The 20,347-nt window shown below is 41.1% G+C and overlaps 1 protein-coding gene across 1 annotated transcript in view; it reads left to right on the top strand.

Moving 5' to 3' along the window:
- Positions 1–9,652: 9,652 nt before the first annotated feature.
- The window catches only part of ZNF804A (zinc finger protein 804A), a 153,821-nt gene continuing 143,126 nt past the window's right edge, over positions 9,653–20,347 (top strand). The window contains exon 1 of the mRNA XM_075180485.1: positions 9,653–9,937. Within this exon, the coding sequence (XP_075036586.1) occupies positions 9,833–9,937 (105 nt within the window). The 5' untranslated portion in view covers positions 9,653–9,832. The remainder of the gene's footprint in view (positions 9,938–20,347) is intronic.

The raw sequence follows: 20,347 nt of genomic DNA, 5'->3' as shown, positions 1-20,347 counted from the left end.
CATCTAAACTCCACCACTAAATTAATAGCCTACCTCCCACCCATGTACTATTAAGAAAGCCCCCCTCCCTTCCCTCATATCAAACATTATATTAAAAAAAAAACCACTGCCTTACACATTATAGCAGCCCACCCTCCTTTCATTCACACAGCATAGCGGGCCACCCCTCCCATTTCATTCACAAAGTTTAGCAGACCAAACACCCCCTCCCTCCCCTGTCACTCACACAGTATAGCTGCCCCCTCCCTTCCCTGTCACTCACAAAGTATAGCAGGCCCCCCTCCCTCCCCTGTCACTCACACAGTATAGCTGCCCCCTCCCTTCCCTGTCACTCACAAAGTATAGCAGGCCCCCCTCCCTCCCCTGTCACTCACACAGTAAAGCAGCCTCCCCACTTCCCTTCCCTGTAACTCTCACAGTAAAGCAGCCCCCCTCCCGTCACTCAAACAGTATGGCAAACAAGGCCCGCCTTTTCATTCACACTTACCTTATTACTGCAGCACTGCGCTCACATGGGATGGCACCTGTCAGGTGGTGCACATCCCATGTGACTCAGTACGGGGACTGGAGAAGGCCATGGTGGGAGGAAGGGTCGGATTAACAATTCCATGGCCACATTAGGGAAGGTGGTTGGTCCCTGAGGAGGGGCCAGCCACTCTCTGCCACACTGACCCCCCCCCATCACCCAGTCTGGGGGGGGAGTCCTGCAAGATGGCACCAACTGCCACCCCCTAATCAGGCGATGCAGAATTGATTTTTATAGCTCTGCCCCACCACAGAAGAGGGCGGAGCTATCTGGCATCAGGGCCCACTGGGGAATCTTCCCCTCTGACGGACCAGATCCACACTGCATGCAAATTTAACTAGGTCAGAGCCAAAAGTTTGGGTAAGAATATAATAATGAATATTCATTATTACATGGCTGAAAAGTTAACAATTGGCTCCCTCACTGCTTTAGAGAGGAGTTAACTGGAGGTAATATTACACTTTTAAGAACATTACTTGCTAATTTCTTTGTTAATTAGTTCCTTAACATTTTGTTAATCTATTTTATAAAGTTGAGATATTTAAGAAAAGTAGTAGATAACAGATAACAATATATTGCTGCCAATGTTGTAGGGTTTGAAATGCAACTTTATCAAACTAAACAAAAGTAATTCAAACTAAACAATGCTTTAATATTAGACAATTATTATCATAACAAATTAATAAAGCCCCAGAAATTCTATTTGTTATGATTCCAAGTTATTTTTCCAGGCATTTTAGGCTAACTGTAACCCTGAAAAATAAGGAGGTCATTTTCAAAGTGGACAGTAACTGAGCCCAAACCTCTTCATTTTGCACTAGACCACAAGCCCGGACCACACCCACACTACCAGGTCCATGCTTAAAACCTGGAATTTGGAGACAAATCCAGAAACTAGATTAGCCAATAGATCTGTAGAATGTGAAATGTGAAGATTAAATCCAAATCCACCCACCTACCACTTTAAAACCATTTTCACTAGAAAAAAAAAAAAATTCTTCTAAAATTATGCTTGATGTAATCTCAAAGTTAAATTATTCATAAGGGTGAGGGGATGCTGGGAATGTCTTTATTACGTGTGGCAATTTGAGTATTAAAACTTTTTATTATATTGGACAAATCACTCCTAGAAATGTGCTTCTCCACAGAAGAGTAAATGGATGGTACATAGCATTTTGCATATAGATATAGGGATAAAACCCAATCTTCAACAGCAATGAGCCTGTGCAAAATTAAAGTGTTTTTGAGGAGTATAAATGGCTGTGTTACTTTCCTCAAAGCAAGGAGCAACCTAAAATGTGTACTCCCCACCCCTTTATTTCATTAAATCAGATAGATCAGGCAGTCAATGCTGTAGTATTAAATAGATCATGCAGTCAATGCTGTAGTATGGTTTACACAGCTATGTAATTAGTATTTGCACACTAGTGTACAGTAGACTGGGATTCTAATTGTTAATGATGCAGATTTTTTCCCCTTACTACAATCCATGAAGTATTATTGTCTCAGGGACTGTAAGCTCCTTTTATAAGGCTATGGAGATGTGACATTTGCTGATGCGTACAGAAGTGTAAAAGTACTCCTTCCTAATTCAGGATGTATATGACAATGCACCACTCTACAGACTGATATAGGAAAAAACAGTCAAAAGCACAGTTTATTATATCCTTTCAATTATTATGTAATTTGAGAATAGTGTGTGTGTTAATAAGCAAGACAATGTAAATATGTTTTCAATACACTATTTTGCTCTATGATTATTTTTAAGGTAATTCAACTATAAAACACATATCATGTAAAAAGATATTCCTTTCATTTATTTATCATGTACTTTACTCTGTAGTTTCAGCAAGTGTTCTGATGTCTTTAGCCTGTTTGTGCTGTGTTACAATCAGATCGTGAGGTTGGAGGGATTATACTGTGCCAAGGCAACGGGGAGTCTTAAAATCTGAAAACAGATGCCAGAAACATTGTGATTTACCATAGGCAGGATTTCTTTCTACAGCTTAATTTTATTAGAAATCAGATCTCCAATACCATTACGCAATCACCTATTAAAGCAATAGTCCATATTTTATAAGTAAATGTCCAAATGCAAACCCTAATTAAGGCAGGTTTCCCATGAAAAATTAAGTCATTATTTTTTAACATAAACCACTGTGGAAGACTATAAGAAAAAGCTTTCTAATTACCACTTTTTCATGGTTGTTTCTGCAGGCTTCTATTATTAATTTATAATTCTGTAGAATTTCCACAGTGTCAAGTGACTACCATAGCAACTACAATCACATGACAAAAGATGAAGCGGCAGAGAGGCTTTGGAATACCCCTCTGAGCTCTGTCTGCTCTGTGCACTGTAATCCCCCCCCCTCCCTCCTCTGCTATGGCATGACATCATGAAAGCTGTGAGTCTGTGTGTGTGGCTGACAACCATATTGGTCTCCCCTCCAGAGATTTTTTAACAGAAGATGCTTTGTGGGAGGACAACTAAGGCAACTAAGAAAAATGACTATCAGATGCATACTTAGAAGGAAATTAACTTTCTATTTAAACGATTAAAAATGTCTATGTGGGTTCGCTGCTTTAAGATGAGTTATTTGGTTAGATACACTCTCTAGTAGGGTATCTAACATGTGCTTGAATATATGAATGAAAGGCAGCAGCCTGCTCTGTTCATGGAAAATACCTGCTCTGCAGATATGCATGCTCCCCCCCTCTTCAGTTCCTTCTGTACTAAAGCCAGCAAGTTGAACATATGTATAACATGTGTGGTTCAAATATGAATTAATTAATTTCAGAGTGGATATTAACAGACAAAGTTGTAAGAGGTCACTACTCGCAATGTTACAGTTCTACAGTAGTTTAATAGGAATTTGATACGTTAGGTTAAGTGCCATAGATTGCATATTGGTCCAGTCATATAACATATAAATGGTCCAGTCATATAACAATATAAATAGTGCTTAGTGGGGCTATATTATACAGTCACACAACAATGTTGGTTGTTTGAGTAGAAAGTGAATACATTTATGTTTTGTGTGAACTGTTTATTGGGTTGGTAAGGGGAAGGGACATAGCTTGGGAAGAAGATAATTTGGGAATTTGATCAGCTTGCCTCAAGAGGTGTGTTTTCAGGCAACAATTGAAACACTTGAAAGTTTGGTGCCTAGGGTAAGGTCTTTTTGGAAGAGGGAGGGAAATCCACAGAGCAGGTGCAGCCCGAAAATAGTCCAGTTACCAGGAATGGGAGAAAGTAACGAGTTTGCATGAGAGCTGCGGACATTGGGCAGAAAGAAAGGGATGAAACTGGGATGTATTTTGAGACAAGTAAAGCGATGTATGTTGGTGCAGCTTTATTAATGGATTTTTAAGTTAGTAGAAGTATTTTATATTGGATTTAGTAGAGTATAGGCAACCAATGTAGGGTGTGGCAAAGAAGTGCAGCAGTAGACTGTTCTGATTCCACTAGTCTAACTGTTGCATTCAAAGGAGATTGGTGGGTATGATAGTCTGCTTAAAGGAAGACCAATTGCAGTGAAGATTATGAATGGATAAATTAAGGTTTTTGCAATGTCTTCGCATGAGATATGTGAATATTCCGATATGGTTTCCTAGATGCATGTAACAGGGTTTGGATACATTGGATATGGAGAACAATGGACAGTTCTGTGGCAAGGATGACAGCTATGTAGCAAGATTGAGAGGTAGGGTTTATTGCTGTGTTGTCAGCAGAAATGGAGATGTTAGCTAAAGCTTCCGTGAACTGGTTAGAAAATGTTTACATTCTTAACATCGGCCAACACAGATGAAAGTTTTTGTGTTATCCACATAGATATGATTACTGAAACCCAAAGACACTTATTATTTTTCAAAGGAAAGTGGTATAAGACGGAGAATAAAAGAAAGTCTAGAACTGGGACTTATGGTGCTACAACTGTTTGAGCAACTGTAGTGAAGGTGGACCCAGAGAAACAAAGGTCGACAAGTAGGATAAAAAACAGTGGCCATCACAACACGTGGAAGAGTTGGTCTACTGAGAGAGACTGATAGAGGAAGTAAAGAAGATTGTGAACAGGTCCCCGCACATGCTAAAGATGGTACTGTAGACAGTAGTGCAGTCTAGATTTTTGAGAATGAAATCCTGATTGAAAAGGGTTAAATAGATTTGTGTGAGGAAAAGTAGCAAGTGAGGAGAGTGTAGGCAAGCCTCTCAAGACGCAGCACCAGAGGAGTTATTTTCCAGCATTGTGGCGGGTAAACCCACTCACAGGTGCAAAAAAGTACAAAATTGCATATTTAATAAATGTAATTATTGAATGCATTACAATACAGTGCCAGGAAGTAATGCCCAACACTGACAGCATCGATGGGGTTAAATCTCTTGTCCTAGACTCAGTGGTACCAGGGTTGGAGAGGAGACTAAGGGCTAGATTTACTAAGCTGCGGATTTGAAAAAGTGGAGATGTTGCCTATAGCAACCAATCAGATTCTAGCTGTCATTTTGTAGAAGGTACTAAATAAATGAAAGCTAGAATCTGATTGGTTGCTATAGGCAACATCCCCACTTTTTCAAACCCGCAGCTTAGTAAATCTAGCCCTAAGTCTTTTGGGTGGCCTGAAGCCTTCTTCACAACTATTGAATCTCTCTCCTTAAAGTTCTTGATGATCCCATAAATGGTTGATTTAGGTGCAATCTTACTAGCAGCAATAACCTTGCCTGATGCAATGATGACTGCATGTGTTTCCTTGCAGATAGCCATGGTTAAGAGAGAAAGAACAAGGATTTCCAGCACCACCCTCCTTTTAAAGCTTCCAGTCTGTTATTCTAACTTAATCAGCATGACTGAGTAATCTGCAACCTTGTCCTCATCAACACTCTAACCTGTGTTAACGAGAGAATCACTGACCTGATGTCAGCTGGTCCTTTTGTGGCAGGGCTGAAATACAGTGGAAATGTTGTTTTGTGGATAAAGTTCATTGTCATGGCAAAGAGGAACATTGAAATTAATTGCAATTCATCTGATCACTCTTCATGACATTCTGGAGTACATGCAATTTGCCATCATAAAAACTGAGGCAGCAGACTTTGTGAGAAATAATATTTGTGTCCTTCTCAAAACTTTTGGCCATGACTGTATAGGAAGTGGGCCTCAATAACAGAAAGAGAGAGATGAGGGTAACAATAACACAGTTTTTCTCTTTTTCGTTATGATGATGTGAGAGCCTTGCCTGATCTCCCCGGTGAACGGCGGATATGTCCGGCGGCTGGACATGTTTGCGGGTTGGGAAGCCAATCAGCGCTCCCAAACCGGCCATTTAAACTTCTGCACTGCCGCGAGCCCTAATTAGCTCGCGGCAGCACAAAGGTTAAATGGCGTGGGCAGCGTGACGCAACGACGCACTGACATCATCGGGGGTTGGCGTGCCGGCGTCTATTTAAGACTCTTGCGCTGGCGCAACGTGGTTCAGTCAGCGGCGGCAAGCAACTGGAGAGACGGCTTGGGACCATAGCAGAAGACAGAAGAGCAGCCGGAACTGGAAGCAGAGAACCCTTGTCAGGGCTAAGAGCCGGCGACGACCAGAAGAAGAGAAGAGTCCCAGCGGGAGTTCCTGGAGGAAGGCGGTGGCAAGAAGAGGATCTGTGCCGTGGTAACGAGAGGTCTCCCTGGATCAGGTAAGGCCCCCTGGGCACACCTCTCCCAGCCCCGAGCCCGCACTCTTTGACACAATACTTTCTGGACACTGATCTCTCACTGGGCACAAGGCCTGAGCGGCACCCCAGGCACTAGGCTTCAGCACCAGTTAGGGGGGACCACTGAAAACCATTTTTGGGTGTTAGGCCCATAGCCTGGTAGGGGGCTCAGCCCGGCAATCAGGGCACAAGCTTCTTAGATAGTTAGGACTGGGCATTAGGACCATAGACAGGTAGGGAGCTCAGCCCTGGAGAGCAGGGCACAAGGCCCTTAGTTAGTTAGGTCTGGGCATTAGGCCCCATAACCAGGGAAGGGCACAGCCCCGTAGACTAGGCATAGGCCCCGGGGTAGGCACAAGTTGGATGCAGAGGTCCACTGCGAGTAGAGACTAGGCTTTCATCATAGGGGGACGCCTTCCAGTTCAAGCAGCAGGCTCTGTGCAGGGTAGGACGATTTACTGTGTATTGTTGTACTATATTACTGTGTACTGCGTGGGTTGTGGGGATTGTGTTTCCTCTCCAGGAGCAAGACGTCAGTGTCCCATTGGATGTAGGCTCTGGTGCCCGATCCGTTCTCTGGCCACACTTGAGGCCCGGAAGGGGCAAAGGAAAACGGGCAAAGCACCACACCAGAGGAAAAGCCACAGGGTAGTCTTCCATTCCGGTAAGACCCCAGGGTACCCGTAAGGTTCCAGAGATAGTGATTGGGCTCCTCGCTGGAATTGCAGCACAGCCCTTTTGAGTTCCAGGGGTGTTACCCACGGTTCCATTTCGGCGCCTGTTTCTGAGTTCAGGCAGGTTAGCCTGACGATTCCAGTGCAGACAGTGTACTGAGGGGTAGGGTGTGATTCACCTGAGTTCCAGCAGTGCTACTGACAGTTCCATGTGGGAATTGCCAGACCTTGCAGCGTTTTGCTGGCAAGTGTAGCCCTGTCACCTAAACTGCTGGGTGGCCCTCACTACTGGTGAGTAGAGCATTTGGGCGAGAATGTTCTCTGTCCCAAATACTCGCAGCCTCCATGTCCAGGCCAGAGTAAGGCGGGATGACGGCAGGCGGAATCGAGCAAGTGTCTCCGTTCCTGGTTGTAGCCCTGGACAGCCCTTTCCCCCTCCCCTCTCCCTTGGTAGGCATGTCTCAATCTTTTGTCTCGTCTGCAGGAGGAAGGGGAGCGATCGGACCGAAGTACGGTGGTGGGTTAACTACAGCCGGAAGAAGCAACACCTTCCATAGCAGTCCCTCGGGATCAGGTGAGTACCTCCAGTGTCGACCAGGGAAACTGCCCTGTGGGTACGCGTGGTAGCAGTCCCTCACAATGACACTAAGGGGCCTATTTATCAAATCTAAATCCTAAGTTAAATCACCAAAAATGTCAGCACAAAATTGTGATTTCTGACCATTGCATAGCAGCAGATTTCGTAAATATCTTCTGTTTTGCATCTCTCTGCGTTTTACTGAGCAGTCCCCATAACCGTGTTTGGGGAGTGCTCAGTAACGCTATTTACCAATGTCTGAAAATAAATTTGAAGCTGGTGCACATTAACATAATTGAAAACTTTCACTGCTGTCAGCTTTGCTCCGACGAGCAGAGCTGCACAGCGCATGTGTGTAGGGATCATGTGATCCCTCCATGTCACATAACTCACGCTCTTGCAGTCCCGGATCTCTGTGGGCAGGTCTGAGGCTTTCAGTCGGCGCATGCGCTCGGGAATTGAAAGGAGGAACTATCATCGCAATCAGCTGCGCATGGGAGAAGAGAAGAGGCAACTGAAAGGTGAGTTTTGCACTTCACAGGAACAGCAGTTTTTCGGAACTGTTGTTAGTGTGAAGGCTTTTTAATAACTATGAAAGATAGTTCAATCTTTATCTATGCAATAAGGATTGAAAACTATCTTTGATATTATGTGGTGCGTCTTAAATATGCCTCTATGCCCTTAATGTTAGACCATTACGGTCTTACGTGCCCGGCCACCCAAAGCTTTAATCCAGCTCTGATACAGATACTGCAGTTAACAAATCTTGGGTTCCAGGAGTAAACAGAGGGAATAATGGCATACCTAGAGATTGAGGCTCCTATCTATTACCCACCATATTTATTATACAGAATGTATTTCAATCCTAATCGCAAAGATAAGAATTGAAATATCATTTATATGTATTAAAAATATTCAACAGGAACAGCAGTCACGAAAAACTGCTGTTCTTGCGAAGACCCATCTCCTATCTTCTCTATGGTCACTATCGCAAAGTGACCACCTTTGCGATAGTGACCGGAGGGGAGACCAGTAAGATGCAGTGAGGGATCCGAAGATCTGTTTACCGCAATGCTCTCACCATAGAGCAGAGCTGAAAAATTACACATATGGTAATGTACACCAGTCTGAGCTGGCGTACATTACCGTATGTGTTATTGTCATTTCAGAACCTATTAAATTGCAGTATATAGCAGTCCCCATAGACATCTAAAGGGACTGCTATGGATTTTGCAAAAAAAATGCAAAACAACGATGCACTGTTAATAAATGTGCACAATACTTAAATGTGCGTCGCTCCCCCAAAAGAATTTAATGAAAAAAAGCAATAATAAATAGGGCCCTAAGCAACAGGAAAGTGTAAGTGAATTACAGTACATGGAAAAGGAACAAAAAATTCATTGATCTCTGGCACTTACATCGCCCTAGGGCCTAGGCCATGCCTCACAACTTTGGGGAATTGGGACAAATGTGCTTGGCAAAGGAGCATGATATCGCATCACAGGGGCTCATGGACAGCATAGGAGAACAGGTACAAAGTTGTCCCAATCAGAAAGCAGGAGAGAGTCCTCAAATTGGGACTGTCCTGCGTAAATCCGGACATTTGGGTATGTCCTAGGCTGAATTGCAAGATATGACATTTTCCATAGAAGTCCCATGAGGAACTATGTACTGCACACAAACCATCATTCTGTGCTGCTGCCACTCAATAACGTTGTATCTGAAAGGCTACCAAGGAACACTTTCTGTCAGCAGGTGAACTCCGAGAAGACTGTCCTCATCAAACACTCAGATCAGTGATAACCAGAGGTATCCTGATGAGACAGCTTCTACTACTGACAGAGCCACCTAACGGACTGGTGCAGTCTGTATACAGCTCAACTACAATAATAATAATAATAATAATAATAATAATAATACCAAAAATAAGCTTAGCGCATAGATACTAGAGCACGTCTAACCACTGGTGACATAAAATAGGGTTACAGTGCCTTTAATATGTGAGGGCAAGTCAGAGCAGCGTGTGACATAAGCTCTTTCCTGACAGCTCTTGTTTTTTAGCCGAGACGCCTCCCTTCTATTGGCTCAGTGCAATGAAGCGACATTGCCCTCCCGTATAATAACACTCTGCTTGTCAGAAGCGCAGGCATCAGCAATCCAAGAGCACATCAGAGAGAGAGAGATACAACCTCAGGCAGCCACTGACGCGGACCGCGTCGTCCACTCGCTGTTAGAGACTTTTTCCGCTCTCACGATAGACTCTATAGAAGATCGTACTTTGCCTCTGTGCACTGTTGTTAGATAGAATCCTGCTGCCTGGCAGGAATTGGTGTAGCCCTCCTTTGCATGACATATCAAATCTAATGGAGTGTTACTATATAGTGATCAGCTCCTCGCATCAGAGCAAGGGGCACTACCGCAACATCAAAGGAGTTTTCAGAGGACCTCTCACTAGCAGCAAAACTCTGGTAAGGATTATTATTAGCTCTGTGTCTTATTATTATTTTGTTTTTGAATGCTTTCTATTGCATTGTGAAGTTCTTCCGTGCTTCAGGCTATTTGGATTACAGAAATGCTAAAATCCAGTAAAACGTTGCCACTGCTTCTGATGTAGAGATAATATTTCATAAGGGTCCTTTGTGTTTCTTGTCCATTTTGCTAGTAACCTGATTTTAAAACAAACAAACATTTTTGTGTATGAACAAAATGAGACACATGAAAATAAGAAGCTAATTTTTGGAGTCATTTGTGTATCCAGTTTGTGGGTTTATAATGCATTACATTTAACAACTATCATGAAAGTATTGTTCAAAATGTGTATTGCAATAACTCACCCAAGTTAAATATATACATAAAGTAAATCTCCGATCAAAGATTAAAAAATACTTTGTACAAACTACTTAAGAAGTTGCTGACAATGCACTTTTTGGATGACTGTAATTTACACATGCATCACTTTGTGTAGCATTCATTGTATATGTTGCCTTGTGACAAGTGTTCTTAACATGTTGTCAGGGTCCAAAAAAAGGGTAGTCATGTCTTTCTGCAATTTAATACATTAAATAGTAATAATATTTTTACTGTAATATGTTGTGGATGCACCACCTGGTTTCTTTTGTTCTGCTATATGTATAACATTTTTATTACCTAATTCACAGTAATTGTACATTGTAAGTACATAAAGTTAAAAACTGAAACAATCTGAGTTCACACTGATAAAGGTTAAGACCCCTTAATTATGTCACATTTTCCATTTCTTATATTTATTGATTTATAATGATATATATAATATATGTTAAGCAGCAATTATATAAATATATCAGAATCTAGCATCAGGTCTTTAGTGTTTACAATATAGAAAATATATTTTCCAAAATATTAAGTGAAGCATTACAGGCAAAAATCTTTGTTTTGTGGTAGGTCCACGTTAAAGTGAAACCCTTTGAAAGTGATAAATCTGAGTAGATATAACCAGTTCTACAGTGTATGCTACTGTGAGCTGTCAAGGTAAAGTTATTAAGGGGCATATTTATTAACCATCACTTTTTCAACATGATCCATTTTGCAAAAACAAGGATGAAATATCATGACTATTCATTAAAAAATTCCACTAGGAACAACATTTACGAAAAACTGTTATTCCTACGAAGACCTGTCTCCTATGTCCTCTATGGTCACTGTCGCAAAGTAGCTACCTCCCCATAGGCTTCAATGGCTAATGCCAGCTGAAGCTAGCGTTAGCTATTGGGCACAAGTTCCATAAATCTTTGATGAAACTGCAGTTTTCTGGGGATTTCAATGAAAAAATGTTTTTAATAAATATTCCCCTCAAAGTGAGCAGTAGTGAACTGTATGTTTGATGACACAGATCATTCATAATAAAAGAAATACTTTGCTTTTTTTAATTTTATTTTTATAACAGCAGTTTAAATCAGTTTAATACTATGGTACAGGATTCATACAGGTTAAATTGCTTGTTGGTAGATGGCCAAATAGACCATTTTTCATCTAATTGGCAGCAAATTGCTGCATATATTGGTATAGAAAAACCTAATCAACATCTGATGGAGATCAGATGTCAACCACGACAAATGGTAGATGAGTCAGACAATGACCGCATCTAATCGTGGCAGTACTAATGTAGCTCATTCAGATCCAGACATCAGCCAATGTCCACATTTGTCAGATTTGTGGCCACCCACATCTATGCACATGTATGGCCAAATCTGACCGATATCTGGTCGCCTAACAAAGTATGGTAGAATGAAGTGTACAAAGAGCCATTTTTTTGAGCATATCTTAAGCTCCTAACATACTTCTACTATACCTGTCTATTCACTTCAATTTAGTTCTAAAAACAAATTCTCATAAACAATTTTGAATGTTTACTTTTTTTGCAGAACACAAAAGGTATAACCATGGACATTTTGTCAGAGTCATTTCCTAAGCTTCTGGATGCAGTATGAGGGGAAAAAAATGTCTATGACATTTTTAAAAGAGAAAAAGTATTGACCAACTGAACAATATGATTAATCTTTTTCTGCATGTCAGAAGCCTTTCTTACCACATTTTTTTCATTCATCTTTTACACTTAACACTTATTGTACAGAAGTACTTATAAGTCAAAAAGTGCATTATAATCAAGTTCTGTAACTATGACATGATATGACTGATAGTGCTCTGACTCTACAGTATGAAGCACTTAGATAACACTGACTCAGCAGCAAAGTGTCGCTGGAAATTATTTAAAAATGTTGGCAACTATGCATAGAGTAAAATACATCTAAGTGCTGAACTGCATGATTTAGTCAAATTTGCCCTCCCCATCATTTGTGTAAAGATCAGCCGGTGTAAATGGATTGATTGTGGCAGACTAGTGTAGGCTTAAAAAAGGGTTTGTCTATGACACTAAATATCTGTGTTTTATACAGTCCTGAATAAAAGGCAAGAATCTAAAGCTGGGTACATGCAATCTTACTTGAGATGCAATTAATGTAACAATTTCCCCAACGATTGAAAGTCCCAATTTATCTCTCATAACCATCTGCTGAAAAGATTGTGACTCTGTACACACCCTGCAGATATCTGCCTATGCTGCTAGTCATGAATGCGTACATACTTCTACATTTTCCTGTCATCGTTCCGTCGTTGATCGTTATTTTTAGGAAGTTTAGAAAACCAAATCAAAAGGCGTGATGTGTTTTAGTGTGATAAAACATGATCGTGGGAGTGTACATACTCTTGCAATATCTGACCTGATTGTCGTGATCTGCATGATAATTGGTTAGCACTTCTGCCTCATAGCACTGGGGTCATGAGTTCAATTCCCGACCATGGCCTTATCTGTGTGGAGTTTGTATGTTCTCCCCGTGTTTGCGTGGGTTTCCTCCGGGAGCTCCGGTTTCCTCCCACACTCCAAAAACATACTAGTAGGTTAATTGGCTGCTATCAAAATTGACCCTAGTCTGTGTGTGTGTGTGTGTGTGTGTGTGTGTTAGAGAATTTAGACTGTAAGCTCCATTGGGGCAGGGACTGATGTGAATGAGTTCTCTGTACAGCGCTGCGGAATCAGTGGTGCTATATAAATAAATGGTGATGATGATGATGATGATGGTGATAATTGGTAGTTAAGTCAATGACATCTGTTTGTTTTTAGAACTGATGCAATGTTTAGCACATATTTTATCAAAATATAGGCATCCATTGGCATTACAGCTATATTGGAAACCTCAGCCAGTATACTATATCACAATGGGAGTTGTAGTTCAAATGAGCTGGAGTCCTTTGGACCCAGAAGACGCCTACCTTTGGTTTACTGTATTTCCAGCTACATTACAGCTACATTTTCAATCTCTTCTGGCCTGAATAGAAAGCAATTATCCACTGATGAATATGCTTTTTGTGTTAATATTTTTTTTCTCAACTTACTTTTCTTGGCTTTGTGCCTGTGATAATTGTTAAATATCTCTGACAATAGAAATTATACATTTTTGCTACACTTGCCAGTGCCTAGGGAGTGGCTAATGCGAGGCTTGCGTTTATATAGCACTAAACAATGTCAGTGTTAGAATTAGTAGCTGTTATTCGCCTCTTGAAATATTAAGTACGTTTTGTGGTGCATTAGCTTCAGGAAAATGTTTGTCAAAAGTGCTGTGCAGTTGGTCATAGGGATATTGTGGTTAATTATCCATTTCATTTATTTATTCATAAAGTGATGAATGAGGAAGTGATCTTTGAGTTGTTTTTTTGTGTAGCTGCTGAAGGTAATACTTTAAAACTGAATAATTATTTTATCTTATAATGAATCATTATTTTTAATTAGGCAAACTATGTAAAAGAAGCAAAACTATTTGTCATTTTCTTATATATTGTCAGTAAAACACATGTGAATAGTTTAATGTTTGCAGTGACAATGCTTTAGCTCCATATTAGTATTTGTACATACAGATATATGGGTATACAAGTTAACCCGTGCATGATACTCATGCATTCTAGTCAAATCAAGATACTTAAGGTCTTAAAAATGTTCTTGTCATGCATTTGGGCCTAGCCCAGGCCTCCTCAGGGGAAGATCGTTACTTCCCGACGCAAGCGCCCTTTTTAATGTGTGTTCATGAGGTAAAATTACCTCACAAAAATGAGTTTGACCCCTCAACTCGTAAATTTAGCCTTTACTACCCCTCCCACGGGGAGAAGGGGGGATGATGGAAGTTAACTGACTTGACTATTCTAATTTTTTTGTCAAATAATGTCAGTATACCAAATTTCAGGTCAATTGGATGAGCCCTTTCTGAGAAAATAGTTTTTTCCACACACACACACACACACACACACACACACACACACACTAACGCACGCCTCTACACATGTGTGTTCATGAGGTAAAATTACCTCACGAAAATGAGTTTGAGCCCTACCAAATTTCAGCCCTTTTTGAAATTTTTTCCCCACACACACTAAGAATTTAGTAGGTCAGTGTATAACTCTGCCCAGCAGGTGGCACTGCAACTTGGGTTTTTTTTTCCACACACACACAGACGCCACTAAGCATTTATATATTAGATGAGGAAGTGATTGTGCCCGGTTGAACTCAATGGATATAAGATAATTTGCTAAGAGCAAACACAACAGTATTTTCATAGTAGCCAACTGTCCTCAAGTTCAGGAACAGTTCCGTTATTAAAAATTTGGCTCTATGCATTTTTGTGCCTCAATGGGGGGATGGACTAGTTTCTTCAGCAGTGGCATGCCCGTGACACAGTCGTGGCCGATTACCAAAAGTGAATGTTTGCAGGTATAAATAGGAATAAAATAAACCACATCCATGTTCGCCCCCAAACAAGCACTTTTGTGTGAGCTCCATTCATTTCTAGGACTGGGAGTGGCCCATTGCAATCAGGAGAGTTGTAAGGTATTAGTTATGTTGAAAGTGATGTTATTAGATGATGATCCACAGTCTTCAGTAAATCGTTCTGGAATCAGACCATAGATGTTGAGCTAATGGGTTTTTTTTTGGTTTGGATAAAAAGTATTTAGGAGGTATATTAATTTTTGTATTTACAAATGACCTGTCACTATTAAGAACTGATTAAAATCAGATTCTAAAATAAATTCTGCATTCATCTTGTATTTTATTTTTTATATGTTTTTTCTAGCTATGAAAATTATTCCCACCAACACCCCATGTGTCTGCTGTCTTATTTACACAGTATATACGTAGACATTCCAAAATCAGAAAAGTGCAGTTTACCAATGATATCACAGGAGATGCAGTGTACAGGTAAAGGGGATACCTGAATGCCTCAACCAGCCTCAAACCATACTAATGTTACTGGAAACAGAGGCACTCAAAGATGGTGCAAAAACATTTCAAGAATTGTATTGTGAAAAAGACATTTATAAGCCACGTTTCAGACATCTCCTTGGGGCTTGAGAACCTTTCGTGGTGTTCTTTTTGGTGGGTTTTCTATTTATGAGTGTCTCTATAATCTATGTAAAATAGCAGCAATGTCACAATGATTGACACAGACGGGGTTGGGAAATTTCTGCTGTTCCGTGGCTCAAACGCTCACTGGAGCCTCTAGCTGACAATAAGCCTGATGCAAGGATGAATATATGTACTTCAGGGTCAGTATCGGTGGTCTAGTGCTTGGCTACCGTTCGTAGCCCCCATTTAAAATCACCCAAAAGTTGTATTAATCATGCAGGTCTAGAAGGGCTTTCCAACTGTGCTTGATTTCTATGTTATGGTTTTTGCCTGCAAACTTCTATAACTTTTATCAAATACAATTTTTTCTTTCTAGCTTTTATCTCCACTATCATCCCACGACAATAAAAATACATAACTCTGCCTCATGATATAAAGAAATTGAGGAAATCTCAGTAGTAAGCTAAACAATTAAGCAATGTAATTAGTAAAAGTTGCAAGAGGGCTTGTATAAGTCATGAAGCATACCTTAATTGGCTGCTATCAAAATTGACCCCAATCTGTCTGTGTCTGTAATAAGGAATTTAGACTGTAAGCCCCAATGGGGCAGGGACTGATGTCAGTGTGTTCTCTGTACAGCGCTGCGGGATTAGTGGCACTATATAAATAAATGATGATGATCATGATACCTCCCAACCAGGGGCAGATTGGCCATAGAGCCTTTCGGGAATTTTCCCGGTAGGCCAGTGGCCACAGGAGGCCGACTAATGTATTTTTGGGGGGTTTAAAAAAATAATATTTATGTCGGGGGTGAGTGCTTGGAGGAACAGCCCCCCCCCCCCCCCCCCGGGCATTAAAACCTTCAAAAATACGGGATACACAAGGTGGTCGAAGTGGAAATTTAGAGGTGGCGGTATGAAAACTAGGAAGTGGTGGTATGGCTAACCCCTGACTTTAGGGCATATAATTCTTTTTACACTACTAGTCATCCAGATAAACCATTATTGCTTTATTGACAACTGTGCTGCATTTAGTTACTGTATATGTGCGAATGACAGATATTTTCTAAAAATTTAATTATCTGTAATTCAATTCTATTGAAATATTAAAAAATAATGAAATTAAAAAATTATGCCCATGAAATCCTTTAAAGGGGATTAACCTCCCACCTAACCCACCCAAAGAATAAAATCTGGAAAATGGCTGTTATGCAAATGTAATGATAATTGAAAAGCTGACTTATTACAATATGTTATGCTGCTGAATATCAAAATGTTATAATGGGTAAGACGTTAATACTTTACACTGGTGGAGATTTGAATTCAAGGCACGGTTCATGCCGTTCTATGACCAAGTGCCCAGGGGAGAGAATTAGGTTAGAGAAAACCATGTAAAGGATGCAGATAACAGTCCTATGTGAGAGCACAAATTGCAACTTCAGGGAAAGGTAAACTCTATTCCCAAACCGTGGAACAGACTTTTTCATGTGCAGTAACACTCTACTGCCTGTAAATAGATCAAGATCCAATTCCAGATGCTCTCGCTTCTAGTCTGTGTCCTTTGTCCTATTCATGAATAGATTGTGTGCAATAACAGCACACATTAACATCAAACTCAGTGCCATATAGTTGCCATTATTATTTTTATTTTTAATATTATTATTAATTTTTTTTTATTTATTATTATTATTATTATTATCATTTATATATAGCGCTAAACTGTACTTGCCACCCTTATGTTGGCCGGGCCTGGGAGATCCTGGAGGGCAGGAGAGGTGTATGGATGGAGGGGGCAGAGCTTCACGATTCGCATCGTTTTGGCCCCGCACCCCGGTGATGTAATGCCTGTTTTGGGTCTTTTTACAGTGTAAAAAGACCCCAAACAAGCATTACATCACTAGGGGTGGGGCCAAAATGACGCGACTCACGAAGAGCGCCCCCTCCACCCGTACATTCCGGCTGTAATTTTATTGAAGTGGGCGGATGGGCCAGATGCGGGAGAATCACCAGCTCTCCCGGGAGTCCGTGAGAATGACCCGAATTTCGGGAGTTGCCAAGTGTGCGCTAAACATATATTACACAGCACTGTACAGAGAATGTGTAGTCATTCACATCAGTCCCTCTCCCATATGGGCTTACAGACTAATTTCTTTATCACACACACACAGCCTAGGGTCCATTTTGTCAGAACCCAATTAACCTACCAGTATGATTTTGGACTGGGGGAGAAAACTGGAGCACCGAGAGGGAATCCACACAAATAATGGGGCCCTGGTTGGAATCAAACCCATGACCTCAGCACTGTGATTAGGGTTTTGTGTTTGCATGCCTCTACTGCTTATACCTCATTCTGGTCCTGTGTACACCTGATCATTGTACATAATTATTCTCTCTTATCCTTACAACTACAGTATGTTGGTTTACCAAAACAGCAGCAAAACAACTTAAAGTGGATCTGGGCCATTACAGTTTATACTTCCTTGGGGTACACAACCTGCAGCCGCAGAGTTACTGGGTATGATGACTTCTGTCGTACCCAGTAGATGGCTCCTAGCACACTGATTGATGGATGGTGCTGGGGTGGTCTGCATTATAAACCACAAGAGATTTTTGAGTCTAAATTTTATAGCAGCTCCTAGATAGGTTATATCCCCTACTCCCATCTCTCCCCCCTCCGCTCTGTACTCAACGCAGCCGCTAGACTCATCTTTCTTTCACGCCGCTCCTCATCTGCTTCCCCTCTCTGCCTTGCCTTACACTGGCTCCCCTTCCCCTACAGAATCCTTTTCAAACTCCTCACCACCACTTACAAGGCTCTCTCCCACTCTACTGCCCCCTATATCTCTAACCTCCTCTCCATTCACACTCCTGCTCGCTCCCTGCGCTCAGCCAATGATCGCTGACTCTCCTCCACTCTTTTCACCTCTTCCCACTCCAGAATCCAAGACTTTTCCCGTGCCGCCCCCCTTCACTGGAATGACCTCCCTCGTTCCATCGGCCTCTCTCCTACTCTGTGCTCCTTCAAACGTGCACTGAAAACCCACCTCTTCCTTAAAGCCTACCAACCATCCACTTAACTCCTTCACCTCCACTCGGTCTCCCCTCTGCCTCTTCTGGCTCCCCTTGTGTCTTTCTGTTTTCCCTTAGGATGTAAGCTCAAATGAGCAGGGTCGTCTTCCCTCCTGTCTCCTCACCTGTTCTTCTGCTCCATGTTTATTGCTGAACTTGCCTGGAGTTTCTGAAGTACTGGTATTTTTGTTTATTGTTTTGTGCTGTCTCACCCTGTATAGTGTACTGTTTGTATGGTGTATGGCGCCGCGGAAACCTTGTGGCGCCTAACAAATAAAGGATAATAATAATAATAATAATATACTGAATAACCTATTATGCATTATTTTCCATGTAGTGTTCACTGTGTTATATATGGTCACTAGAATTATCTCTGTATTGTATAGATATTGTATGTTAAGCTGCTCTCTATTGTAGGTCCTTAGAATGCTCTCTGTACTGCATATTGGTAACTAAGATGCACTCTGCATTGTATAGAGGTTACTAGAATGCTCTGTATATTGTATAGAGACCCCTAGGATGTTCTGTGTAGTGTATTGAGGTCACTAGGATACTCTATGTATTGTATAAAGAGAATGCTTACTGTATTGAATATAGGTCATTAGAATGCTGTCTATATTATTTATAGGTCACTGGAATGCAGGGGCCGAACACTACATAATCTGTTGATGCATTACATCCTCCTGCAGCCCCCACTCTGCTCTTCTTGATTCAAACCCAGTCACATCACTGAGGCATGATGACAAATTGCCCTAAATAGGTCACTGGTTACTAGTGAACTAATAGGCTACATTCTCATAGATATTGTTTCAGCCTACAGAATGGCTGCTCCTATTATGTGTTGGTCATGGCTCCACTTTAAGACTTAGCAATATTATTTAAAGGAAGCATACAGATGAAACACATTTGTTTCACATAAATGGTTTGATCTGCTGACATTGCAATATCCCCAACCACTACACTGATTTTCAAAGGTAGCAGAAGTTAGGCGAGAAAGGCACAATTGAGGCACATCTATCACTTGATTTCGCCAGTCAGCTAAAAGGAACACGCTTCATTTATACATACATATAAAACTCTGCTTCATCACTCTGCTACAGGAACTGGGAACACATTTCCATGGGACTTCAGTTGACAGACATGCAAGAAAAATTAATTTCAAGCTGTTTTTTTATAGTTGTCAATTTACCCTTAATGAGATTTTAGTTTAATTACTGTAGAATCAAGTGATAATGTAATGTAAGCTCAACAAAGAAAACTGCACATAGACAATGCACATGTGAAGTTCTAAGAGTTTTATTTTTAGCTGCACATGCCTGAAAAATTTCCAGCCTGATTTTCACACCTGAATCTTTTATCATTTTCATACTAGTCAAAGCCTCAATGGTGCTACATTTGTGAGATGAAAATAGTTTTTAGCTGGGTCCCTCTTACTTGCTATGTGTTAGGCTGCTTCATCATCATCATTTATTTATTTATATAGTACCACTAATTTGCAGCGCAGTACAGAGAACTCATTCACATCAGTCCCTGCCCCATTGGAGCTTACAATTTTAATCCCCTAATTTATACACACATAGACTGAGAGAGACTAAGGGCAATTTAATAGCAGCCAATTAACCTACCAGTATGATTTTGGAATGTGGGAGAAAACCCACACAAACACGGGGAGAACATGTAAACTCCACACAGGTAAGGCCATGGTCGGGAATCAAACTCATGAACCCAGTGCTGTGAAGCAGAAGTGCTAACCACAAAGCCACCATGCTGCCCACAGATGTGTGTAAGTGCCTGATGTGTGTAAGTGCCTGATGTGTGTAACTGACTGATGTGTATAACTGTCTAATGTATGTAATAGAGATGCTCAGGCTCGGTTTCCCGAG

This window comes from Mixophyes fleayi, chromosome 7, assembly GCF_038048845.1.
Source record: "Mixophyes fleayi isolate aMixFle1 chromosome 7, aMixFle1.hap1, whole genome shotgun sequence".
In the NCBI taxonomy this organism is placed as follows: Eukaryota; Metazoa; Chordata; class Amphibia; order Anura; family Limnodynastidae; genus Mixophyes; species Mixophyes fleayi.
Note: the sequence above shows the minus strand (reverse complement) of the source record. Positions and strands in the feature narration are given on the sequence as shown.